Source organism: Chanodichthys erythropterus, chromosome 10, assembly GCF_024489055.1.
Source record: "Chanodichthys erythropterus isolate Z2021 chromosome 10, ASM2448905v1, whole genome shotgun sequence".
In the NCBI taxonomy this organism is placed as follows: Eukaryota; Metazoa; Chordata; class Actinopteri; order Cypriniformes; family Xenocyprididae; genus Chanodichthys; species Chanodichthys erythropterus.
In genome coordinates this window covers 8,445,379-8,470,406 of record NC_090230.1, presented here as the reverse complement: position 1 = coordinate 8,470,406, position 25,028 = coordinate 8,445,379, and the positions used below count along the sequence as shown (strand labels likewise).

The following is a 25,028-nucleotide window of genomic DNA, read 5'->3' as shown; positions in this document are numbered from 1 at the left end:
CTGTACAAAACCTCAAAGGCTCATAACTTTGGTAAATATAATGCTGTGTAACTGGGGCGTAATATTGGAGGTCCATATGCTACTGTGCTTTGAGTGAAGTGATGAGGAGCTCAACTGTGAAAGCCATTGTCCTTGATTTACCTCGACGAATATTTTCATAGCACACACTTTTGCACTCCTCAAAAGTGTGCTCCTCCATTCCCTTTTGGCCACATAAATCAATAAACCCCATAAATTCACAAACCTCATCCAACACATGGGAAACATAAAGGCTTACTCTTTACTCTTTAAGTAATTAATCATTTATTCATTGCAGTGTTCTGAAAGTCACTATTTTTGTGCAATTCCTCTTTACTGCCGTTGAATGTCAAACAAAGAAACAGAGAGCATTTGAAGAGTTGCAGCACTGTTTCTTAAGCCAATTAAAAGTTTTTCAAACACTACTTTTTCCTTTACACAGTAAGAAGACAGAATATGAAAGTTCGGATCAACGCCACTGGGGATACCATAGTTTTGAAGTTTGTTCGACCCAATCCTGACATCAAACTTGAGGGCTACATCCTAGGCTATGGTTCCAGCATGTTCTCCAAACAGTTCATCCAACTTCCAGAAAATGGGGAACCCTATGAGACCGAGATTGGTAAGTAAGAGTTTGACCACAGTCAGCTGTTGTTTCACTCAAGAGCCTGAAAGAAGCCCACAAAACAATCACTAATGTTGTTTTGTGGGTTAGCACAGGACTGGAGGAGTAACCACAAATGCTTGATGCCGTAACCCATTAAAACCACCGTCTTGATTTGCACACCTATGTTTGTGCCAACTTTTCCATTATTTGAAAACATAAACTGTAATTGAACCCAAAATGAATGCTATTTGTTAAAGCTTTGGTAACCACAGTATTTGTCATCACAAAAAAAGTCACAGATCATGTTTGACAAGGTAAAAAGGTCACATATTACTCCCAGTAAAACTAACCACAATAATTTTTTTCTGTAAAATAACTTCCTGTTGTCCATTCATCATCATTCTCCCAGAAGCTACAATACCAGAGTTCATTGTGAGGAGGTTAGGGTCAGGTCAGAGGGACCCTAAAGCTGATGTAAGTTTTTACTAAATGAGCTCACGCCAGGTGTTTCATTTTGCTTCTGTGCAGGTATAACAGAGTTCAGTTGCTTGTGGCTTTATCAGTAACATATTGATTAGTCTCAGCCTCAGGATATCCGGGAGACGTGTGTGCCGCGTTCTTTAACGGTCCGCCTGGAAACAAATGCAGTGATGCCAAACCCCCTCATGGAAGAAGAATGTCGTCGTGTTTACAACTGTGACAATGAGCACTTATCAGGATCAACTAAACGCTGGATTTTCAATAGTTTGTGAAGTTCGCGGCTCCATAGTTGCAGTAAACTTCCACAACATTTTTTTATGAGTAATTTATTAGATGCACACTGGTCTGTTATTGTAGGGACATTGACTTTACATTTTTACGCCCCTAAACTGTAATTGGTTATGCTACATGTCAGTCAAACATCCTCTTGGGCGGTCTTTAGCCAATAAAAGCTGAGATGAAGTCCAGACCTTATGGCGTCAGTCTGAAGGTCTGGCTACGCTAGACTACATATTGGTTATCGGATGATATTAGGGATTATATTGCATAGTTATATTGTTCATGCTCATTTCCTTATTTTTACATTAAGATTACCTTTTCTGTCATGTAATACTCAGATAAAGTTAATCTTTAAAAACAATAATATTTTAACAACACTGTTAAATATAACTTCTAGCAAATCTCAAAATGAATATCCATTTTTATAACGTACATTTATTATGCTGTGATTCCTTTATGTCAATCAAGTAAGAATTTTATCATCTGCCATTTTTCAGTTATTGGCTATAAAATGAAAATAATAATCAGGTTTGTATAGAAGTTTAACATTGACCATTTTTCAGTTTTCGGCCACAAAATGAAAATATTTATCTGCTTTTGTGTAGAAGTTTAATATCGGCCATTTATAGGTTAATGACTATAACACAAAAATAATTATTAGCGTTCTACAGAATTTTAATATTAATTTATCAGTTATCTATGGAAGCTTGTTTCTGCCACTGAATTAAAAAAAAAAAAAAAAGTAATTGTAAACTCGCAATTCTGACTTTTTTTCAGACTTCTGAAGTCGCAACTGGGAGTTATAAAGTCAGAATTGTGTGATATAAAGTCAGAATCGTAAGTAAAAAAGTCATAATTGTGAGATAAAAAGTCACAATTATCTTTTAAATTGTATTATTCCTTGGCAGAAACAAGCTTTCATAGTTATTGGTCCTAACATGAAAATAATTATTTACTCATCAGTGTCAGCCAGAATTTTAATATCCTAGAAAAGCCAATTCTGGCCACTAGTATGGACAATAAACAACAAGTGATTTAAGATTGTAGTGGACAAGATGTCAAGAGTCAACCTCCAAGTCGAAGCCTTTGAAGTTCTCCACAATGGAAAGCACTGACGCAAGCAGAGCAAAATTATACATCAATGCTTATACCCTTATCCAGAAGCTTGCAAACAAAGAATTGTTTGTTCCAAAAGGAAGGGCCTCTGAGTTTTGGCTTCTTTACCTACGCAATCCAGCATAGGAACACACAGTCACATCATTATTCAATATTGGCCGCAGACTGAACGATCACTGCTCTAGAATTTACAGTGTGTGCTGAGATTTCAATATGATACACGTGCACAACAGATGGCCGAAAGCAGTTATTGGCATCTTCCCAACCTGACATGCCACATGCACATACAGTCATAAATGTCCAGATTGTTGTGGACTTTGGATCTGGCACATTTTGTATCACCCTAATGGGCTTTTTTTCTAAATGGGTTTCCTGTGTACATATTCATAACTGTTAGAAAGGCATAAATAACAAACTTATCACCCCAACAAATCACATTTTGGCAAATGTGTGTTTAATTCTGTTACACTGGAAACATGGATGTTTAGCAAACCGTTGTCATCACAGGGCTATAAACGGTGTGAAAAGCTTCACTTTAATCAACTCGAGACATTTTACTAAACAAGAATCTTTTGGAATTGTGGGCCAGTGACAAATAAGTGTGTACAAGATAAAGAAAATGATTCATCTTTTAAAAAAAATCTACATTAAATCAAGTGATACCTAATTATTATGCCATTTTTAAACAAAATATTAAATTGTTGAGTTGTGTGGTCATCTAAAGTAACAAACAAAACTAATTTCATACTTTTTTAAATGTGTAAATATCGTAATCATTATTTTCAAATACATTTTTTCAAGGTAAAATGTATTTTTACAACCTAAACTAACCTGGCCATGTCATAAAAAGGTCAATTGATCTGATTTTATGAGACTTAACCTTGACACACAGTGGAAGCCTGTACATTTCTTTTCTTGTTTTTTGTCCGGAAGTTCATGAAAGGATCTTGCGTTGCACCATGAAATTGCCACTTTTTATGGTTTTGTTTGAACTCCTAAAAAACTTGAGATGTTTGCTTTCACAGATGCTGAGCCCAAGTATCTGGTGGCTGTTCAGCCCATCCCAACCAATGATGTGAAGAAGCATTGCACAGGTAGCATGCATTAAAAACAAAACAAAAAAAAAGTATTGAAAAATCGAAACGGTCCATGACATATATTTTGTGTAAAATATGCAACAGATGTGGTATTGAACCAGTGGGAATGTTTGAAAACATACACTTAGCATTAGCAAGAAAACATATTCCTCTGCTAAGTTTGATTAATGGTTTGAAACAGGTAAGGTGAACCTGGACAAACCTCTTCACTTGGTGATTGATTCAGTCACGCCGACATCTGTGCTGCTATCCTGGGGAACCTACTTAAAGACACCCTACGAGGGAAACATCATGAACGACTGCTTGGAGGACGGGTGAGTTACACACACAACATCTGGATTCTACTTTTTCCCCCACCAACATGTTCCATATGAGTGTCCTAAATCCCTGAGGAAGACTTAATTCACTTCACTTCATATTTAGGGACCATTTAACTTGAAAAACATGGGGAAAAACGATAATGAAATATCATGGCACCCTGTCTCCAGTATTTAGGGGTCCCGTTCTCAGAAGCATTGCAGTGCAGTGCAGGTTTTATTCAATGTTCTCACTGCACTGACAGGATACTGGATTTGTGTCACGTAACCGAGAAACCCATTCAATGAGTGTGATGTTTTTCTATACAGAGGAAAAAAATGTGTGGGACATGGATCCCTGCCACTGCAGGTGTAGTGTGTGTCTACATGTTTAAACACTTTTTGAGGATACAGGCACTGTTGGGACGCACTGACATGCTCTCAGCCTCCCTAAATCACTCTGGTTTTCATATAGAGAAGTATGTGAACTTTTTTTCCTCTGTTAAGGGGAGATTTTTGGAAAGGCCATTGGAAATGTTGACCTGGACCAAAACAGTTGGGAGCTAAAGTCGTGTACCAGTGCTCTTTATAAACTTAACATCAGCCCCTTTGTTTAATGCCTGACTACTGCTATAGTGACAGAAAACCAGTTTACTAAGTATCATTTTATGATTTATTATAACTAGCCATAACTAGGGTGTACAAATGACTCTTGAACCTTTTGTCTACTAACCAATGTGTCTTTGAACCAGGCATTACACCATTCGCTATAGAGAAAGAAACAGGAAGTGGATCTACCAGACCTGCCCCACTTCTGATACAGTGATTGACAACCTCAAGCCCAACACACCCTACGAATTTGGTGTTCGATCCAACAAAGACGACCGTAGTGGAATGTGGAGCAAGCCAGTGATCCACAACACCAACATGGGAGGTAAAATCAACCATTCAAAGTTATTTTGCCTGAGAAACTCAAAGGTGATCAAGTCTAACTTGCATCGCCACTGTTTTGTTTTCAGACAAAAACATGCAGATCAACTACAAGCCCAACAGATCCATTGTCAAGACTTTGGTATGTAACATTGTTTCATAACAACTTTTATATAGTGTAGAGGACTGTCAAGTGTCAATTTAATGACTTTAACGGGCAAAACCACATGCCATGCACAACTTTAAGTGTTTTTGTGATGTTGACGTTATTTAATTCAAACCATGTTCACATTCTGAGACAAAAAGATCTCACTGATCTGTGTTTTTTTTGTTTTGTTTTTTTCCTGGCTTTGGCGCCACAAATCAATACAGCAGATCTGGTCACAAAAATCAAATGAGAATATCATAGAGATATGAGGATGGAACCTTTTGATTTAAGTAATAAGTAACCAACTTGTGAAGTCATTTGCAACGCCCTGATAACCATCCAGAACACTATTGTAACTCCAGTCGCAACGTCCTGATACCACCCAGTTTTGCACCACTCTCATATTTTCTCAAAAAAAATTGTAAATCTTTTAAAATAAGCAAATTATATAATGGTGTATCGATTTACACTAAGTGCAAATAGTGTCCTTTGTTGGCAAATGCTATTTACAGCTCTGCCCACCAATGACATACTGAGGTGCAAATAGTATCTGCCGATATAAAGTATAGAAAACATCTAATTACTATTTTATTCTTATGCAAAGAACTGATATTTTTACATGGTGTAAATAGAATCTATCACTATTTTCACCTAGAGTAAATAGAATATCACTATGAAAATGATGCTATTTACACTTAGTGCAAATGCCATAATATAATGCTAGCACTCTATTCTCTTACTTTTTGCCCTTTTTTCTTCCATCCCTGCTGAAAAAAAAGCGGTTTAAACAAGCCTGGTTTGCTTAAGATGGTTTAGCTGGTCTTCCACCATGCTTTAGCAAGACTGCTTTTCTTAGTTTGTTGTCCATCTTGATCTATTTATGAACTGTCATGGACATAAAGAACTGTGCCTGCGAGCAAACACTTTGTGACATACAGTATTCTCAGTCTCTTGAGTCAAGAATCCAGTTGTTGGCATGTGTATGTGTGTAAGGTACTCAATCTCCTCAGTGGAGGCAGGAAATAATACATGCCTGTCAGAGCATTTCAGGAACACTTTAGACACAGTGGAGAGACCCTGATTGCAGAGTTCTTTTACATGATATGAAGACAGAATGCTGTTCTGTGTTCTTTCACTCTACACTTCGTTTTTAAAGAGGGTAGAAAAAATGTGTGCAACCCTCTTTTTACAGGCTGGACCTCACAGCAGTCTGTTCCCACCTCGACATGGTAAGACCATCAACTACTACTTTTCAGAATTGTCCAATATGCAGTAAAGCAAACAAGAGAATTCTGTCATCATTTACTCACCCTAATAACTTACTTTCTTCAGTGAATCACAAAAGAAAACACTTTGTTCTTTTCCATGCAATAAAAGCATATCGTGACGGCTGTGAAACTTTAAAAACAAAGCACTTTTTATCAAGTATCAAGTAGTTTGGGGGCAGTTGAAGTATTCAGGTAGCTTTGTGTGAGGAACATACTAAAATTAAGGTGAACTGTGTAATTTCTGTTTCTTATGACCACAGTCTGCAATTAGTCAAACAAACAGATAGCTCTACCCCAAACTCATGCCACTGGTTGGTTGTATCTCATAATTCTTTATAGATATTATGTTGAAAACAATATACTTTGGGGTGTTATTTTTAAGGTGTTTTTGACATATTGATAGCCCTTTTTATAGCTTGACAAATCCTGGTGACTGTATGCTGCAGGATTACTTGCAAGTAAGAGTAAATCATGACAGATTGTTCTTTTTTTTTTTTTTTTTTTTCAGTCCATGTGTAAAATGGTCAAACTATATTCACCACTGTTCTTTTTTCTATCTGTTTGAAAGTGTTTTGTGTTGGTTTCTTCCTTCACAATCTTCTTTCTAGCTCTCCACAACATAAGCCAGCCAGGACTTCGCAAAAACACAGGCGTTAATGGAGATCCCAAGACATCTTTTGGTAAATTTCCCTCTCACTCTCTCTGTTTGCATTCTTCTTTCATACAGGGTTTTATTGCAGTCAATCGAAGTCATGCTCACAGTAAAGACATTTAATACTCTCTCCCTCTCAAGAGTCTTGTTGGGGATGCCTGCTCACTTTTTCTCTTTCATTTTTTTTTTTCATTTACGAAACATTGCACTATTTCCCACAGCTCCACCAATGGGTCATCAAGGAACTGTGGCTGCTCCAAGAGCCAATGAGCCAAAATGGCCTCAGCTCCCATTGGGTAACCGAGAGAAATTTTGTTTTGAAGTTTTGCTTATGAGCAGTCAGTTGGTAATCGCTTTGCTGGGTGTGGGCGGGGATTAAAGACATCCGCTGTTATGATTGGCTGCATGCTGGCATGCCTTGAAAGAACGTTGAGTTAGAAAGTCCCAATCCTGCCATGATGAGGATTCCTGACCAGTCGACTCCACAGTGAGGAGGAATTGTGAGTGTAAGTTTTCCCAGGGTGCTGTGTAGCGAAAGCCCTCTGCGGTCACGCATGGTCACGCATTGGCGCGGTCACTGTAGGCCTGCTCACGCTCCACCCATAATCACCAGTCAGACTCTGTGTCCACCAATCAGCTCTCTCTCTCTCTCTCTCTCTCTCTCTCTCTGTCACACTCATCTCTGCCCATTCAGTCCCCTTTCATTTCATCACCTGTCAATCACATCATAACTGTTAAAATGTTTGGTTTCTTCAGTCCCCCATCCATTACTGTGGACATAAATGGCACTCTTATGTCTTTATTTCTGTCATTCTTTCTCTTTGTTCCTTTGTGTGATTGGGAATATTTTCCATAATATTAATAATAAATGTTTCCAAACAAAACCCAATAAGTGATAAATACCTCAAAGTACCCCAGAATTATTCATTGATAAAATAATTATATGGTAAAATTAACATCAAATTAGTTAAATCTTTTTCCACTAAATACAATTTATATGTTTTGAACATGGTGAACACCATTGTATATGAATCAGAGTACCATGGTATTATCATGTGATGCTATCACTGTACCATGGTATTGGCAGAGTAAGGTCATAGTATCAAAATTATTAAAATTTGAGTAGTCAATAAATTTCGGCCTGTCAGTCAGCACTCATGTACCAGATTTAATCAGTACACTATAACGATACTGTACAAAGACTTGTATCATTACATGTTTTTAGTATCAGCTTTTTCTTTTTCTGAACCTTGTCTTGTTTTCCATCTTCTTTCTGAATTCCTCAACCCTTTCATTCATTTTCAGAGTCTTTGCATCTTGATCTGCTGGCCTTCGTTCAGTCTGCATGAAGTCACTGCATGCAGAGAAAGAATCAGTCCCATGTTATTAGTTCTAGCAGGGAAAGGCAGAATTCTGGGAGTCCCGCCTCCTTTCCTGTCTTCCTCTGTCTCTGAACTCTGGATAAGATAACATTACAACTCTCTCTGTGTTTTTCCACTTGGAGCCAAACTAATTATGAGACCAAATTCAAAAAGTTAATTCTCAAACCCCATTGATAAAAATGTCAAGACAAATGCTCAACATCGGTAACAGGCACTTAAGCATCCGTACCATCAAAACTTGATGGGATGCAACTGAGAAACTCTTACAAATGGTTAATATCATGGCAATGCAAACAACTACCAAACATTCTTAACAGCACTAATCTACAGTCCATCCAGTTGAAAATCTTATCTTAATCTTACTGGAAAACTAATCATGGTCTCAACAGTTAGTCCTGCTGGAAAATCCAATCCAGGCCAAACCAGTTTAAGGTGGTCCAAACAGCTAGTACAGGCTGGTCTAGATGGATTATCAGTTGTCCTACCACCTGGTGGGGCCTCGTAGACCATGTTGGTTAACCTGGATTGAGCTGCTTGAACACTTTGGTTAAGCTGGTGAGCTGGATAACCATATTCCATCTTCAACTGGTTGACCAACTTGACCACCTTGAGCTGGAATGACTTGGCTTTTCCAGTATGGAAGGCTTATCTGCTCCTTTCTCTTAAACAGATTCAGACAGCCATGTTAGAAATGACTCCTCTCAGCTGGTGGAGATCCCTCCTGTCCTTCCCCATCACCTACCCACTAAACCCTCCCGTCCTTCAGTCACCCCTACCCCCAATTCCTTACCCAGCAGTACCCGGACACCCCTACACGGACACCCTCAAACCAGGGCACCTAGTGCCACTCAGATGCCACATAGTTCCTCTGGTAATTCCTATATTTCCTTCTTATTATTTTAAGTTGATGGTTGACAGGTAATGAGAAAATAACATATTGCTTCAGCGATTCACTATTTACCACACAGATACTTGGGTATTTTGGCGCTTACCGTCCAACCTTTGGCTAAACGTTCTACCACAGCAAACTTAGACTAAACACCAGAATATCAGACTTCAAAGCTTTATTCAATCCATTCTCCTCTTTTTTGGGTGGTTTTGGAGAAAAGTGATATGCAGGAAATTAATGGATGTTCAAACCACTTTTCAATCAAATACAGTAATTCGGTAACTTCAGCCACAAACAGACATTATTTCACACTCCGGCTCAATGGATTACAGGAAGAACTGTCTCTAGTCAGTGTGAGCAAGACGGCCAGTAAAAACAGCAAGAACCAGTGACATCAGTTCACATAATCCTCTCATTTATTTGCTCTGTCAGGCAAGCTATCACAACTGTCCCATCAGTGTATATCATGTCTGTGTTATTGTCTGAAATCACAGCTTTCCTGTATCCTCCCCTACACCATGTTTTGCTTTCACAGGAATGCACTGCTGCACTTTACTGCAATCACCAACACAACAGATTTAGCCTTACTGTAGTCAGAACATTGACATTATTATTGTTCACACATCATCCAGTTTTACTATAAACAGTAATATCTGTTTCAAAACCTAGAATGCTGCCAACAAAGACAGTATTTTTAGGCATTGTAGGTGTTCCAAAATTTACAGAACAAGACTATTGCATGCATCCTATGTGGAAAAGCTGATCCCATGACGTATTCCTATGCAAGTTCAGGAATGCTATAATTAGGTATAATTACCAAAATGTATTTAGTTAAAAAAAAGTTCAATTTATTTATATTTTTATGTTTATTGAAATGTTGAACTGTTACCTTAGCAACATGCTAGCATGAGACTAATGAAATCAATCATTAATCAAGTCTCTAGTGCATTCTGCGTGTGAAGCATTATGTGTATGATCACTTGTTTTGGAACGGAGTTCATGTAATTTCCTTTTGCTGAAAGAATGTACTATACTGGTAGTTTAATTTAGCATTTGAAGATCAGAGTCAACACTTAAAGAAAACCTTGACAGTACGTTGAAACACGACTAGCTAAAATGACACCTCTCATCAGCCCACAGAAAACAAAACTTTTTAACACATAGCAGCCCTTACATAATTGTACAATACCTGCCCCAGCATGCACTTCACTTCTTAGAGCCGACTAGGCATAACCAAAGCTGCTGTTGTTGTTTCTTTTTTTTATCTAGGTAAGAGCATCCGGAGAGACTCCATCTCTTCTCTTCCACCCAAACCCATCGATTCACACCTAACAGTGAACACCAAGAACCAGACATCACTGAGCAGATACCCTTTCACTTTCTCTAATGGCATGAGACCTTCTTCCCCCAGGCTTGGTGACTCCTCCAGAAGATATGGGGGTAAAAGACATTACTCTTACCCCTCTTACTCTCTCCTTTTCCCCCTTTATTTGCATTTTCTTTTCTGCTTTTCTTTATAAGTTTTATGTATTTTAGATTTATAAAATATATATATATATATATATATATATATATATATTTTTTTTTTTTTGTGTTTTTTTTTTTTTTTTTTTTGCATTGTGTTATTTTGGTTGCCATTCTTTTGGGGGAGTTTCTCTCCAAGAGCCGAGTTTTCTCCTTTGAAACGTGGTGTGTATGCAAACCATCCATCATACTTTGTCACACCTGACAGTTTTACTGTCAGTGAAGTATGTGTGATTTAGCCCGATGGGCACGCAGACTGCCAGCATTTGCACTAATCTGATCTTGAAAGGCCTCTCTTTCCCTCAGGCAGCTGAGCGGCCACCTATAACTCTCTATGTAAATCCCAGTTTTCTTCAGCTGCTGTGCACCTCAGCAAAAACAACAATATGATGCTACCTTAGTCTTCCTTTTCTCCATAACATCCACTCTTTTCCCCTCCAACAGCAAACGGTGAACAACATAAGGGACTTTCTTTCCCCAAACCAGTCATGTGGTCCAGAACAAGAATGGGTAAACAGAGCCAACTTGTCCTCTGTGTGTGTTAGCCATCATTAACCTGCAGAAATTCTGTTTGTGATGCAGCCCATATGCCCATGTTGGTGTCCTTCCCATCCATAATCTCCTGTAAATTCGTGTCTGTCCATTCATCCGTCCACTCATTCACCAATCAACCCATTTGCTCGCAAATCTGCCTGTTGTCTTCAACGTTTGTTGTCGTTTTGCAAGCTTATGCTGCTGCGAGCTTTGTGGTGTAATTGTCAAAGCTTTTCCCCAGATTGGTTTCTTTAATTTCTAAACCATCATGGTGCTGTAGGACATTTATTTTCAAGAGAAAAACATGTCTTTTGGAGGACACAGAAACCCACCGCAATGTCCTAAACTGTCTCATAACATTCTGTGGCTCTTTTATTTGTGCATTTCAGCAATAATGTTTGAAACTCCCTTCTGCAGAGGACTGTAGCTGCTTCTGGTTAAAGTTCATTGTGTGCATGACTACTTGCATGCTTTATTGTAGTCACAAGCTTCTATGTGGTATGAGGTCTTTTTCAATCTGCCATATTGTTTATCTGTGTAGCAAAAACAAAAAAAGATGATACCATTTTTGTATTTCCACAACCTATTAATTCACATTAATGTTATTTTCAACATAACGTAAAAAAGCCAAAATTCATGGAAAACTTTGGAGGGGAACATAATAAGAATGGCTTTAGCACTATGAATTGAACTGCATTAAAGCAATTGCATGATAGAATTGATTTAGCATCTAGTTGACGTCATACAGATCAGGTAACATCACAATAACAGCCACAAAATATGCGGTGAACTCAATTCACACAGCATATCGGTTCTGACCAGACTTGGTTTTGGAAGATGCAGCCGACTTATGCAATATGGCGTACTTTGCAGGACTATGCAGCATAGCCTACACAAACAATACAATCCCAGGTCTGCAATGAGGTCTGCAAAATTATCTTATAGCTTATGCAAAAACAGTGGAATACAACAAAACAGATCATTTTAATTAGCACAATATTTTTGACCAAAAGCCAGAGATTTGTGGAGATTGTTGGTGGCTTTCATTGAAGAGATGGCAGATTTGTTTGACAATGATTGTCTGAAATTGTCTAATCACTGTCACGATACCACAAGAATTTTAGATCACCCAAAACATCGGGCATCACCACCGAAAACCCTAGCTACCTCTCTGAAAAAGGTTTTGCCTCTGTAAAAGTATGACATCTGTTGGTGTTTTGGTTATTTTCAGCAAAGTTTGGCTTTTTCGCCACCCAGCGATTTTTACACATACCACAGGATTTAGTGATCTGAACTCCGTTTGATTGCCTTGTGATGAACTGAGGGTTTCACAAATGGATCCTTGGATATAAATTGAATCAGTTTTCATGGAAAGGGTCCACATACTCTTGTCTGTTTGTTTTTGGCTGTACTTCAAGATGGCACTGAGAATTGAAGCCTTGAAAGGTGGTTGAAGTGCCAATGGTTAGACTTCATCCATGCAGGCCGAAACAAGAGAAAGAAAACAAGCAATTTTCTTTCATTTTCAATAAACTTAACAAGTGAGTTTGACCTCTCAGTTTGCTACTAGCATTTAGCAAAGCATCCAAATTGAAGGTTCTAAAAAGTAAACAAGCATACTTAATTTTATTACTTAGAGTACGAGATACTCTATTTTTCATAGATCAGGAGAAGGATTTGAAAATCACTGTTTACATCTGAGATTTCATGTCCTTATTCTGAACCACAGTGTGGTCAAATACATTTCATCTATTGTTCAATATTCTGAATGAATATACTTGATTGTTGGATATTTTGCTGTATAACAGGGAAGGATAACATGTTTTCATTTTAGAGTGATGCATTTTAGAATGTGCATTTGGTTTTCACTTTGGCACTCAATCCTTATGTATTGATATAGAAGATGAAAGATGAAAGACGGAAATATTTTCAATTTTTCTGTAATATTTCTGCTTATTGAATCAAATTGGCTTGGCTTATTCGTTATATTTCCCTTTTTCTTTTTATTAAGATGCCAATGTCTTAAAAGCTGAAAGCAGAAAAAACAATCTATAATCGAAGAGGTGTCGAATTTATTCAACCCCAAAAAAATTAAAAGAAAGGGATATTGTGCATTAAACTCGTAATTGCCCTCTGCTTTGCCGAAAAAGCAGTTAAACCAAGCTGAGGCTGATGTCTGAGAGTGATGTGTTCCACTGTTTTTCATGAGAATTACTTTATGGCAAAGTTTGAGAGGTAACCCAAATAGGAGAGAGTTGCAGTAATCAATGTGTGAAGTAACTAAGAATGGCTGTAAGAATTGACGAAGACGATTGATGTTCCGTAAATATGTGGACTGAGTGACATCATTAACGTGTTTCAAAAGACAAGCAACTATCAAGCATGACACTCAAACTCTTAAACTGAGAAGACGGGGAAATTATGGAATTATCAATAGTCAGTGGAAAGCTGTCAATTTTTTCCAAATTGGATTTAGTGCCAAAAAGAAGAACCTTAGTTTTATCAGAATTTAGCTTGAGAAAACTGCACGACAACCGGGATTTGATCTCAACTAAACAGTCCAAGAGGGAAAAAGAAAGAAGAGAAGAATTAGGCTAGGAGAACAAATCGAGCTGAGTGTCATCTCCATAGCAGTGGAAATAATTATCAAATTTCCTAAAAATAGGACCAAGAGGTAATATGTAGACACTGTAATAAATGGGTTGTGTGGCAAATAGATGGAAGGGCTACTTCTGACCTCTTACTGCTTTGTGTGGAGTTTTTGGTGCTTACCGCATCCTTGTTAGTTCATATATTACTGGATACAGCTGAAGGAAAAGGGAGAGGAGAATACATGATTCTTGCCTGACTTGCACTTCATCACTTTCACTTCCATTATTGCAGGTCCTCCAGCTGCACGCCATTCTATTCCACCAAAAAAGCCTAATCTTGTGGGCAATCCTGGAGGATTAGGTGGGTAAAAAAGTTAATTGAATTTAAAAGTACTGTATAAACAAAAAGGTTTGGTCTACCCTAGGAGCGAAAAATGGTTTGTGAATCATAACTGATGCTTAGACTACAAAAATGTGAATTAAAAATGTGTTTGACAAGACTTTTCTGCCAATTAACACAACTTAGGAAGATATGTTTAAAACATTTGATGTTTTCACTTATGGCAGACAAGATAACAGACCTGAATCAGGACAAAGATTCTATATTGAAACCCAGGCTGCCACCTGTTACAGCAAAACCATCCAAACCAAAGACAACATCTGCTCCTGCAGTGACAGGTTTGTCTTCAATTTATAATATTCTTCAATATTACATGGTGTATAAAAATACCCTGGTGAAAACTGTTATCCATTGGTTTGGTATTATTGACATTGCTCATATTTTTGGTGTCCTAGCACCCCGATTTGAGACATGGGAGAACTCTTCAGTATTCAGCTCTGTTCCTGCTTCTAAAGTTGATGCCATGGGCAAAGAACGCTACATTGGTAATGAGATTTTCTTAATCACTGTAGCTGTGCATGTAAAGCACTCTGAATGATGCTAATGTAAGTTTCTGAGCTAAAACAAAGAAAATAAGTGTCTGAATTTTAACACAAATGTGTTGTTGTCCAGCTCCACATGTGGTCTATAAGACAGATAAGAAGCCAGATGAGCCCTGCTCCATCACTACCTCTCTGAGTTATTTCCCTGAGGAGGAGGGTGGAGAACAAAATATCACCAACCCTCCAAGAACAGCCCCATCCAACCTCACTGTTGTAACCGTGGAAGGATGTCCCTCCTTCATTATTCTCGACTGGGAGAAAACCGATAATGAAACAACAGGTAGGACTGAGGGATGGATCCTCAAAGGAAACCCATAGTCTAAATTTGATTGGGTTAGACCCATTTGTATCTTATATCCTTGTCTTCAATAGATCAAAGTAAAGGGTATGGGTATGACTCAAACATTAACACTTTAATTTGATTAGTCAAACACTAAACCACACCTGTGATCAGTCAAACACTAACTCCCAACTTTGATCAGTCAAACAATAACCCTCAACATTTATTGGTCAAACACTAACCCTCAACTTTTATGGCTCAAACACTAAACTATGCCTTTGATTGGTCAAACATTAACCTTCAAGTTTGATTGGTCAATTTTGATTTGTCCAAACACTAGCCCTCAACTTTGATCAGTCAGTCAATGTCAACTTTGAACTGTCAGAAACAACTGTCTGAACTCTCGACTTTGAACCAACAATAACCCTCAACTGTGACCAGTCGGTTCCTTACCCATTTCCTTTTGTCATTTGTCTTTTCACAGAATATGAGGTCATCTCAACTGCTAAAGGTCCTGATGGTGAACAGGTTTCTATTCTGACCACCAACCAGACTCATACGGCTGTGGAGAACCTCAAACCAGAGAGCAGGTACAGTCTCAATGCAGAACGCTAACCTCTCTATTTAAGGCACTCTGTGGAATTTGATAGATGTATTTTAGTTGATGTGGGTGTCAAATACCAGGGGTGTTAGGACTTGCACGCATCCTGATGTCTGGACAAGGTGTTGGATGTGTGCGCTGTGGTCTGGCTGTAGGGGAGCTGCCACGCTTGCTAGCTTTTTAATGAGGCTGAATATAGGCTCAAGATCTGGTGACACAATATAAACCAGGGCTTCCTATGGATGGCGTCTCAAGGCACGTGGGCCTTGGTTATGTCTCTACATCACACATGGAGGATCCATTAAAAGGGGGCCACAGGATTTGAGTCCTCAGACTCTGCAGAATAAATATATCAAGTGTCAGGGCTCAGAAGACGGGAAATAAGAACCTCATTTTACTCAGAATTTGACAACAGCCCACTAGGTTTCCAATACAGAAGTCCATTTTAATAATTTTGGATTAAGCAGACTCATTGCTTTGTCAGGAGCATAACATCAAATCTGAAATGAATATACTTAATGGTTTTATGTGGATCAAAGCAGAAACGCAATGTCACATCACCTGTGTTTTTTCTTACCTCACAGTTATGAATTCAAGGTGAAGCCCAAGAATGAGCTTGGTGAAGGGCCACCCAGCGAACCAGTGTCTTTCAACACAGAGTCTGGTAATGTGTTTCCTTCCTACTTCTTAGAGAAAAGAAAAAAAAGAAAGAAAAAAAAACATTAACAAAATATACTCACTGCTCATTTGAACTTTTGTCTCCCAAATCTTATTTAATTTGACCCTTTTTGGACAGACAGTGGTAGATGTAAACATCTGTCACAAAGGTGGACATTGTAAACAGACTGTGTGGTCACAATTATGAATATGGGACTACTGATATAAACTTCTTACATCTTATATGTACAATAAGCAGAATAATTGCAAAAAAAAAAAAAAAAAACCCCAAAAAACATGAAGCCGTGTCGGAATTCCAGTCTATCCAAAGTCCAAAGCAAGACACAACAACACCTTAAAACAATGATGCCTCAGATAGTCACTGCACAGCCAATAAATGTAAACAGTAATTAATTGACTTTAGGGTGATTCATTGCAAAAATGTGCATCCAATATGCTAAATATTGAAGCTTGAATGTGTGTGATGCATTAGAACAGACCTCATTGGATCTTGCGTGTCACGCATGCTCATTTGAGCTGCTTCTTTCTCTTTTAATGGTGGTTGGCTAAACCACTTGAAAGTGCATATCGCCATCTACTACCCGACACCTGCGTGACAGCTGACAAAAAATGTATTGGACTTAGGATAGCCGATACCGTTCAAATATGCTTAATTGGCCCCAATACCATTGAGATCAACTCCGACATCCCTAATTTTTATTTTAAAAAAAACTTAAAAACGTAAGATGTGTACATTATTCAAGATGTAATTGCAAATGTAATTGCATTTAAACTTTCTTAAAAATGTTATAAAAGTTGTTTTAAAAGCATACAAAATGTATATTTTTGGCACATGTGTTTTAAACTAGGGGGAAAAAAAAGATTTTTCCTTTTCTTTATTGTGGACACTCTTACGTCACAGGCCCTTATAACATTTATTTCTAAGAGAATTGTGATCTTATCTGGTCATATTCATACTTTAAAATAAAAAAAAAAGTGAAAGAGAGATCCTGGAGCTATCTGAATGTTTGTTTATTTTGGTCATAGTTTAATCAAGAGTCATTGTATTCTAACCCAATCCCAGTATTAACATAAAATATGTTTTTAAAGTCATACATTAGGCATAGAATGCAAATATCCCAAGGGAAGAGCTGCAAATTGCTTTGCCATGGCTTGTGCAAGTCAGCCAATATTTGTGACCTCTCTTTTATCTCTTAGAGATACAGTATATGTAATGAGTTGTTTGTCGTCGTTAACATAATGACTCCCATACTGTCGTAACGTTTGGCCCCATCACTGCCTGCTGATGCACCCCGGAGTGCTGTCACACAGCCAACCTTTCCCTGCTTTACAAGCTCAGTAACAACATATCATAAATAAGGAGCAAATAAAGACCCATATCATCCACATGTTTTATGGGAGGAGGCTTTAGTTTTAAACCTCGTCTGGCCTGCATAAAGAAAGAGTCTAGCAACAGAATGGAAAGCAGGGCAAAGGCAACTAGGAAGGAAAGAGAGTCCATATGTGCGATGACGGGAAAGAAATAAAGGAAAACTGAATGATGAGATTTTACCGCCAAAGCCCCTGAGGCTTAGTCTCTCCCCTATAGCTTTGGCAGATCCAGCAGGTTAGTTCATGCCAGCTGATCTCTCTTCATAAGGGAGATTCAAAATCCGCTGGAAAAGTGCAGTATTTTCTGCTTGTTGGAATTTATTGTACTTTTTTTTTTGCCCAAGGCACACTGCCCACCCATGGATAGCCAATGCAGAGTTGGCCGATTTGTGTCTGTAACTTTCCTGCGGTCTACAGATTATTTTGATCATCTCTACGACCTGGTGGCTGTAAAACAAAACCATAATTTCTGATTTCTTCTCATTTGCGCCTTGTTTTCTCTTGCAGCGGATCCGCGAGTGAGCGAGAATGTCTCAGGTACGTGTTTCTTCTTTGCACCCCATTTTTCTCAGGTGACAAATTCCTATCTGTTGAATAAATGGATAATATAACAAGCAGTCCTGGTAGAGGAAAAGTAAGAAAACGAACGAGTAAAGGAGCTGTGGAGACTTCCTATGAGTTCACTTCTTCCATACCAAGTTCTCAGCCAGATAAAACATTTACCCAAGAGTGGCAAATGGATAACACCATCCTCCTCCATCCCTGTTCTCAAATAAGGGCCTTGGTTGCTTTTTTGCACTCAGTGAGTTGCAACAATGGGCCAGTTTGATATTCATCTCCCTCAATTTCTTCCTGTGTATTGTCTATTCCATACAAAATTGACAGCGTAATGAACAATGGATATAGAGAATAAAGTCAGCCAATAGTAAGATGAGGTTATGACAGGAGCCAATGGAAACACAGACTAATGGAGCAGCCCCTTAGCTCCTAGTGTCCAGTAGGCCTTTTCTAACCGGTGTATAAACAAAAAAAGGGGTCTGTACTCCAGTAATCTTTTCAAAAGACCACTGAAAGAAACATTGTTTTACTCAATCTGTGCCAAAACATAATATCTGGCCTTGTCAGTTCATAAAATAACATCTTGGGGTTTCTCGGCATGCCTTTCAGGTAAAGATGCCATTTGGACTCAGTTCCCCTTCAAAACTGACTCCTATTCTGAGTGCAACGGGAAGCAGTATGTGAAGAGGACGTGGTACCGCAAATTTGTTGGCATCCAACTCTGCAACTCCCTACGGTACAAGATCTACCTGAGCGACTCCCTCAATGGTCAGTCTTCTAAAAAAGGATCCATACGTTGTTCATTTTATGCTGGAACAGATTATAACTTGGCAGCTCTTTTCTTTCCTGTTCCTTTAGGTAAATTCTACAATATTGGAGACCAGACGGGTCATGGAGAAGACCACTGCCAGTTTGTGGACTCATTCCTGGATGGCAGAACGGGCACTCAGCTTCCTGCAGACCAGCTACCAACCAGGCCAGGTATTAGAACTGCAAGGAACCACCTATATAATGTTACTGTGCTTTTAGTTAACATACATAACCAATTTATACATTTAACTGTTTGCTCACCTTTTTGGCGTTCCAAACCCAGAACAAAGCTTTCTTTTGAACCAGTTGATCAAGTTCACAAAACTCTTCTTAATGATTAATTCTGAAAATATATTGAGCTGCTTCTGAACTCATTGAATCAATGATCCGTTTGCAGAAGTTAACAGCTCACTAGAGGGGAAGATCTTCAGTAAAAAAATTAATGTTTGCTATTCACACAAATCTATCGTATGACTTCTAAAAATTTGATATACTGTGATAGATATAAACTGTATAGATATTGAGATACAAGTCATATAAACCACTTTTATGAAACGTTTACCTTTGCTTCTTTGAAGCTTGAAATCTTAAGTCCCCATGACTCACAGCAACCCGTTGACAACCCGTTGACGTAGTGTTGTCAAAAGTACCGACTTCGGTACCTATCGGTACTGAAATTTTAAAAACGTGACGCTTGGAGCGCTGTTGAGCAGATTCATAAACATCTCTGATTGGCCATTGTGTTGACGCGCTCATCGGATATGCCTGTGATTGGCTACAATGATCAACACATGGGAGCATTTGAAAGCACACGGAAGTGTTTGAATTTGAAAGCGTTTTGAAAGTGGGAGCGCGAGCGATTGAAAGCAGGCGTCTAACAGTGGACCGATCCGCGATAGACGCCTGCTTTCAAACGCTCCCGTGTGTATCTGTGTAAGCGATTAGTGAAGAGTTTAATTGATGACTATTTACAACGTTTTTACAGCATTGATCATTGAAGCCTATCACAGACATATCAGATGAGCCGTGAAAACAACGGCCAATCAGAGATGTTTACGAATCCACTCAACTGCGCTCAAAGTGTCGGTACTTTTGACAATACTACGTTGACGTTTTATTCACTGTTCACATCCTCAGACTCAGAATGATGAGTTTTTAATGGCACTAACACTATCAAATGGCAAAACAAACCTGCTGTGGTCAAGTGGGTGCTCTCCGAAAATACAGAAATTATGAGTTGAGGACATTAACTTTTTTTTTTAATTTCAGGTTTCACGTAATTCCGTAATTCTGACATGGCGTGAAAGAACCTATTACAGGTTTCAAACATGGGGGTGAGTTAACAATTACTTGGCTCAAGGACTAATGGTTTTCTTGATGATTTTCAGGTTTCTTCAGAGCAATGAGACAAGAGCCAGTCCACTTTGGCCAGATAGGTGGAAACTCCCACATCACCTATGTTGCATGGTACGAGTGCGGTACGCCAATCCCAGGAAAATGGTAGAACCGGAGCCCACGTGGAACCCTGAAGAGCAACTCTCATTGGTTGGGGTTGGTGCCTGCTAATGTCACATGACAGGCTTCTTCTTTTTTTTTTTTTTTTTACTGTTTTACCCCCACCAATGATGGTGAATTCGGTCACTCCTCAGCCTCAGTTCGTACCATGTATAATAGTGTACAGGATCAAAGAGTCAGGGAATACTTTTGAGGGCATTTGTGACATGTAATAGCAAAACAATGCCTCGTGTTTTTATTTATCGCACAGTAACTAGAACAAAGGTAAAAAAAAACAAAAACGTTCATTATGAGAAAACACTTCAGATACATTGAAGTGATGAACATAAAAAAGAAAGGTAAAAAATACTTGTTTAAATATTGGGAAGCTGGCTCCCTGAAACTATTTTGATATCTTGTTTAATATTATTTATCAAAGTTTGTGGTTTCTTCACTGGCTTTCTTCCAGTGAGAAAAGGCCGGGCTTTTATTAAGCGCTTTAAAGACAGCCTGGGCTTTTGTCTACCACCAGAGGCAGCTGTATTAGTTTAGGTCTCTGATATGTCAGATGATATGTATAGCTGGGACTCTTTGCTATGTTGCTTTTACAAACACAATGTACTGGCTCAACAAGTCAGATTACCAACACTAGAATAAAAAGAATGGACTCAAGACGACGGCACGTCTATGTTTACAATGGGTTGGGATGAACATAATCACTTTCTTTACATGCGCACACACATCTACACTCACAAAACATGCAAATTCTTGTTCACTCAGATGCTTTGTACCATGGCTGTAGTCTTCCAATGTATGTCTTGGTATATTTGATGGTTCTAGATTGTAAGGATGACCTTACACTTGCAATTTGCACAGCACAAATGTATTTATATGTATATGGAGAGAGTATTTTTTCAGGAAACCTATGAGAGAATTAAAAAATCCTTTCCCCTCAAGCTTGTGAAACATGAAACAAGTTTTTTTTTTTTTTTTTTTGAGTGTTAACCCACTGAATACATTCAAGGAGTCTTGAAGATCTTAATACTTCAAGGAGAGCTTGTCTGGGTCCCATATTTTGTACAGTTTTGTCCCTGCCAGTCCTTTGGCAGAGTTTCTCTGGCTTATCCGTATTTTCATGGAATATGTTTGTAAGATGAAATTGTTGTTTGTTGTTGTTGTTCTGGATTTGATTTCTTCTGTATGTATTTTACAATAATAAAAATCAGAAGTTTTTGTTTCTTTTTTATCCTCTGTGTCCTGTCTCTATTGTTGCACTATTTTTTTATGGATTTCTATTGAATACAATGAAATGCAGTCTCTCAGGTGGGTCTGTTAAAACTTGGGTCTCTTTGACCCCTGGGAATTTGAACACCATTAAACTCCTCTCATCTTGCCCCATCTCACCAACCCAAATTATAAAAATAAACATCAATACATGCTTTACTGCATTACTATACTTTTCCAGAGCTAGAAAAAGAGAGGAGTTTGCCCTGCCAAACCCAATACAGGGACATTCTCCGAAAACCACAAAGCTAAAGGAAAAAAAAAGACTATAAAATTCAAAATGCCTCTCGGTGACTTTATTAGGTTTCCAACCAAAAGAAAAAGGGGTGCGTATAAGAGAGTGATAGAACGATATAAACATTAGTTTTGGTTGAAGACAATTAAAAGCCAACAGACTGTGTCCAAATCGGCAAAAATCTGTTTGGTCACCATTTTCCAAAATTGTATTTACATAAAAACTTTGCTATTATGCAACCTAATACAACCAATTCAATGACGTATGTATGCCTACAGACTGGCTGACCAGTGCTCTGGTTATGGGGAAATGGGTCTAAAGTCCAGGATGGGATTTTAAGGACATGTGGTTTTACAGGAAGACAATGAATGAATCACTTTAAATGGGGTGGTGAGGTCATGAACAGCTTCGACTGGTATAAAGCCGCAGATTACAAGAAGTTTTACCTAAAGTCATCAACTGCAGGCCACCCTTACTCACTCACAACTTTACTTGGCTGTTTTCAACAGTGAGGCGTTCACACAAATCAACAGCTCTCTCTCTGCAAACTTTACAGCTTGCTTTAATACCTCGCTTTTCTCACAGCTGCATTCAAAGCAGCTGCTCCGTGGTCCATGCCTGGCCTGTCAGCAAGAATTAAGCTTCCTGCAACAAGTCCAGTGTCCAATTTAGGTCCCAACACGTGCTGGGAGGATCTTGGGAACGTTCACAAATACACATTGGTTTGTAATTAAAGGAGCTCTGGGTTTACTGACGGGACTTCGGTTGCAAGATTTAGCTTAAGTTTATGTGTATACAGTGGATCACTCAATATAAGCCTGAGGGCAGCTAAAGTACTAAGACCTGACAGAAAAATCAAAAGAATTGTTGCAGCCATCATTAGGTGGCCATTTGGACATCGTAAAATTGCTGTTTTAGGTAGGCGGCTACGTTTTTTTTCTCTTCATCCTGGCAGCAAGCAAAATAAAACTATTAAAATATGATTATTATTTCTTCAAAGGTGGGAGTGAGTGCTAAATAATAAATTTCTACTCTTCTAAAATGTTTACTTCGTCCCTGGCTACAATAAGGTAAAGGGTTTAACTATGATTAATTAAATGCCCAATCATTCAATGAGATTGGTTCAAATCTTAAAGCCCTTAACTGTGTGCACAAACCAAAGGGTTTTTTGCGAATAGAAGATGGATATGGAAGAGAAATGAATCTGCTGACTATCAAACTGAACCCAAATAAAGCCCACAGAGCAAATGAAAATGTGTTGTGGTAATTTTCATGGCTCACTGGAGTACTGCTGAATTGGTCTAATTTTTTATGTGTGCATGTGAGTGTCCTTGTCACCAAATGTCCTTGATCAGTTGTGCTGAAATAGATATATATATATATATATGTGGTTTCAACCACAGACACACATGTACATCCACATAATAACCAGCTCAGCATATTTCCAATGCAGTGAGTTTTTTTTTTTTTTTTTTTTTTTTTTAGAACCAGATGGCGTAGTTACATTTATTTTTTAAGTGGCTAACAGGACCATGTCTTAACTAGCAAAACTTTGATCCTTTGACACTGACTCCTGGAATTACCAGAAAAACAGCCAATTGGATTGAAGCTTGTGATATGTAGCATATGGCCTGTGAACAAGACGTATGAGTACTGAAAAGACTCTGTAACACAGAACTATCCTTCACTAGTTTTGTCATTTATCTCATCCTGTTTTGAAATTTAAGTTTCTCATCTTTTTTTCCCCCTTTTTTTATGTGGGTTTTTTTTCTTTGCAGAGTGTAGTGTCCATTTGTTTTCTTCTTTTTCGTCCCCAAAGACTTAAAACCAGATGTGCATGTGCATTTTGTTCATAAGATTCTTCCAAGATGGAAATATTGTTAGTGAGAGTGTTCTTTATAAACACTTCAAACGTTTCACTAAGTATGTTTCTTGCTCATAAGCACCACAAACATTCTTCTAATCCACTTTGGAATTAAATTCAAGAAAGTCATTTGAAAAAATGTTCTGAAGCCAGGGGAAAACTTGCTGTCCCACAGCTGTATCAGACATAGTGTTTGATTATTATTTTTCTCACTTTTATCCTCTTATTCTGTGATCAAATGATTCCTTTCATTAAATGTAACCATAGTCACACATACACAAACAAAGATGCTTAATTCATTCAATATTTAAAGGGAATTTAAAGGGAACTGGCCACATCTAACAGGATGTTACATTGGAATTTGACTTTGAATGACAGGATATATATATATATAGACATCACTGCATATTCATATGTATTGTATATGTAAGCAATAAGGTACGAGAGGCTAAGTTAAATTAGTTACTACTAATTTTTGGCTTTAATATTTGTATTGTGTGGTAACCATTTTATAAAAGCATTATGGTACTCAAGGCTATTGCTGTATCGTGAATATCCACTTCGCGTCATGCCTAACAATGGCCATCAGCCGTGACTTATTCACAATACAGCACTAGCCTTGAGTACCTTAATGCTTTTATAAAATGGTTACCACACAATACAAATATTAAAGCCAAAAATTATCAATGCAACTTTCATGAAGTAAACATTCATTAAAAGCCTTTCTTCCGCAGGAAAATATAGTCCCTGACCGTGAACAGCATAAGAAGTTACATTATTACGGCATTAGATGGCAGCAGAGACTTTTACATTGAAAAGGCTGAATTGGTGTGAACACGGAACAAGACGCAACTGACAAATGCTTTGACTAGCGCTGTCAGTCATGGGAAAACCCCTTAACTGTTAAAAGGACAAGATAGGACTGACCTAAAGGAAAATGCTAAATCTGAATGCAGGTAACAAACTCGCTCACTCGATTTCTCACAATACTCTTCTACATAATACAGTAAGCTTCAATGAACAATATCAATTGAGAATAAACAGTTTACGTTGCTAAGAATGGTTGCTAAGGGTGTTGTGTAGTGATAGAACCATTGGGT

The 25,028-nt window shown here is 38.2% G+C and overlaps 1 protein-coding gene across 8 annotated transcripts in view; it reads left to right on the top strand.

The window, feature by feature from the left end:
- Window positions 1–21,737, top strand: part of abi3bpb (ABI family, member 3 (NESH) binding protein b) — a 28,294-nt gene extending 6,557 nt beyond the window's left edge. Inside the window, exons 2-22 of one of the 8 annotated variants that reach the window (XM_067395929.1) lie at window positions 461–640; window positions 3,526–3,594; window positions 3,779–3,911; window positions 4,646–4,827; window positions 4,913–4,965; window positions 6,164–6,200; window positions 6,848–6,919; window positions 7,113–7,187; window positions 8,944–9,144; window positions 10,432–10,602; window positions 11,131–11,196; window positions 14,104–14,172; window positions 14,379–14,489; window positions 14,607–14,696; window positions 14,824–15,033; window positions 15,518–15,623; window positions 16,219–16,298; window positions 18,191–18,220; window positions 18,851–19,009; window positions 19,100–19,222; window positions 20,440–21,737. In XM_067395929.1, coding sequence (XP_067252030.1) covers window positions 461–640; window positions 3,526–3,594; window positions 3,779–3,911; window positions 4,646–4,827; window positions 4,913–4,965; window positions 6,164–6,200; window positions 6,848–6,919; window positions 7,113–7,187; window positions 8,944–9,144; window positions 10,432–10,602; window positions 11,131–11,196; window positions 14,104–14,172; window positions 14,379–14,489; window positions 14,607–14,696; window positions 14,824–15,033; window positions 15,518–15,623; window positions 16,219–16,298; window positions 18,191–18,220; window positions 18,851–19,009; window positions 19,100–19,222; window positions 20,440–20,555 — 2,333 coding nt within the window. In that variant the 3' untranslated portion in view covers window positions 20,556–21,737. The remainder of the gene's footprint in view (window positions 1–460; window positions 641–3,525; window positions 3,595–3,778; window positions 3,912–4,645; window positions 4,828–4,912; window positions 4,966–6,163; window positions 6,201–6,847; window positions 6,920–7,112; window positions 7,188–8,943; window positions 9,145–10,431; window positions 10,603–11,130; window positions 11,197–14,103; window positions 14,173–14,378; window positions 14,490–14,606; window positions 14,697–14,823; window positions 15,034–15,517; window positions 15,624–16,218; window positions 16,299–18,190; window positions 18,221–18,850; window positions 19,010–19,099; window positions 19,223–20,439) is intronic. The other 7 variants (XM_067395931.1, XM_067395934.1, XM_067395932.1 and 4 more) reach the window with 7 other exon arrangements.
- The last annotated feature ends 3,291 nt before the right edge of the window (window positions 21,738–25,028 follow it).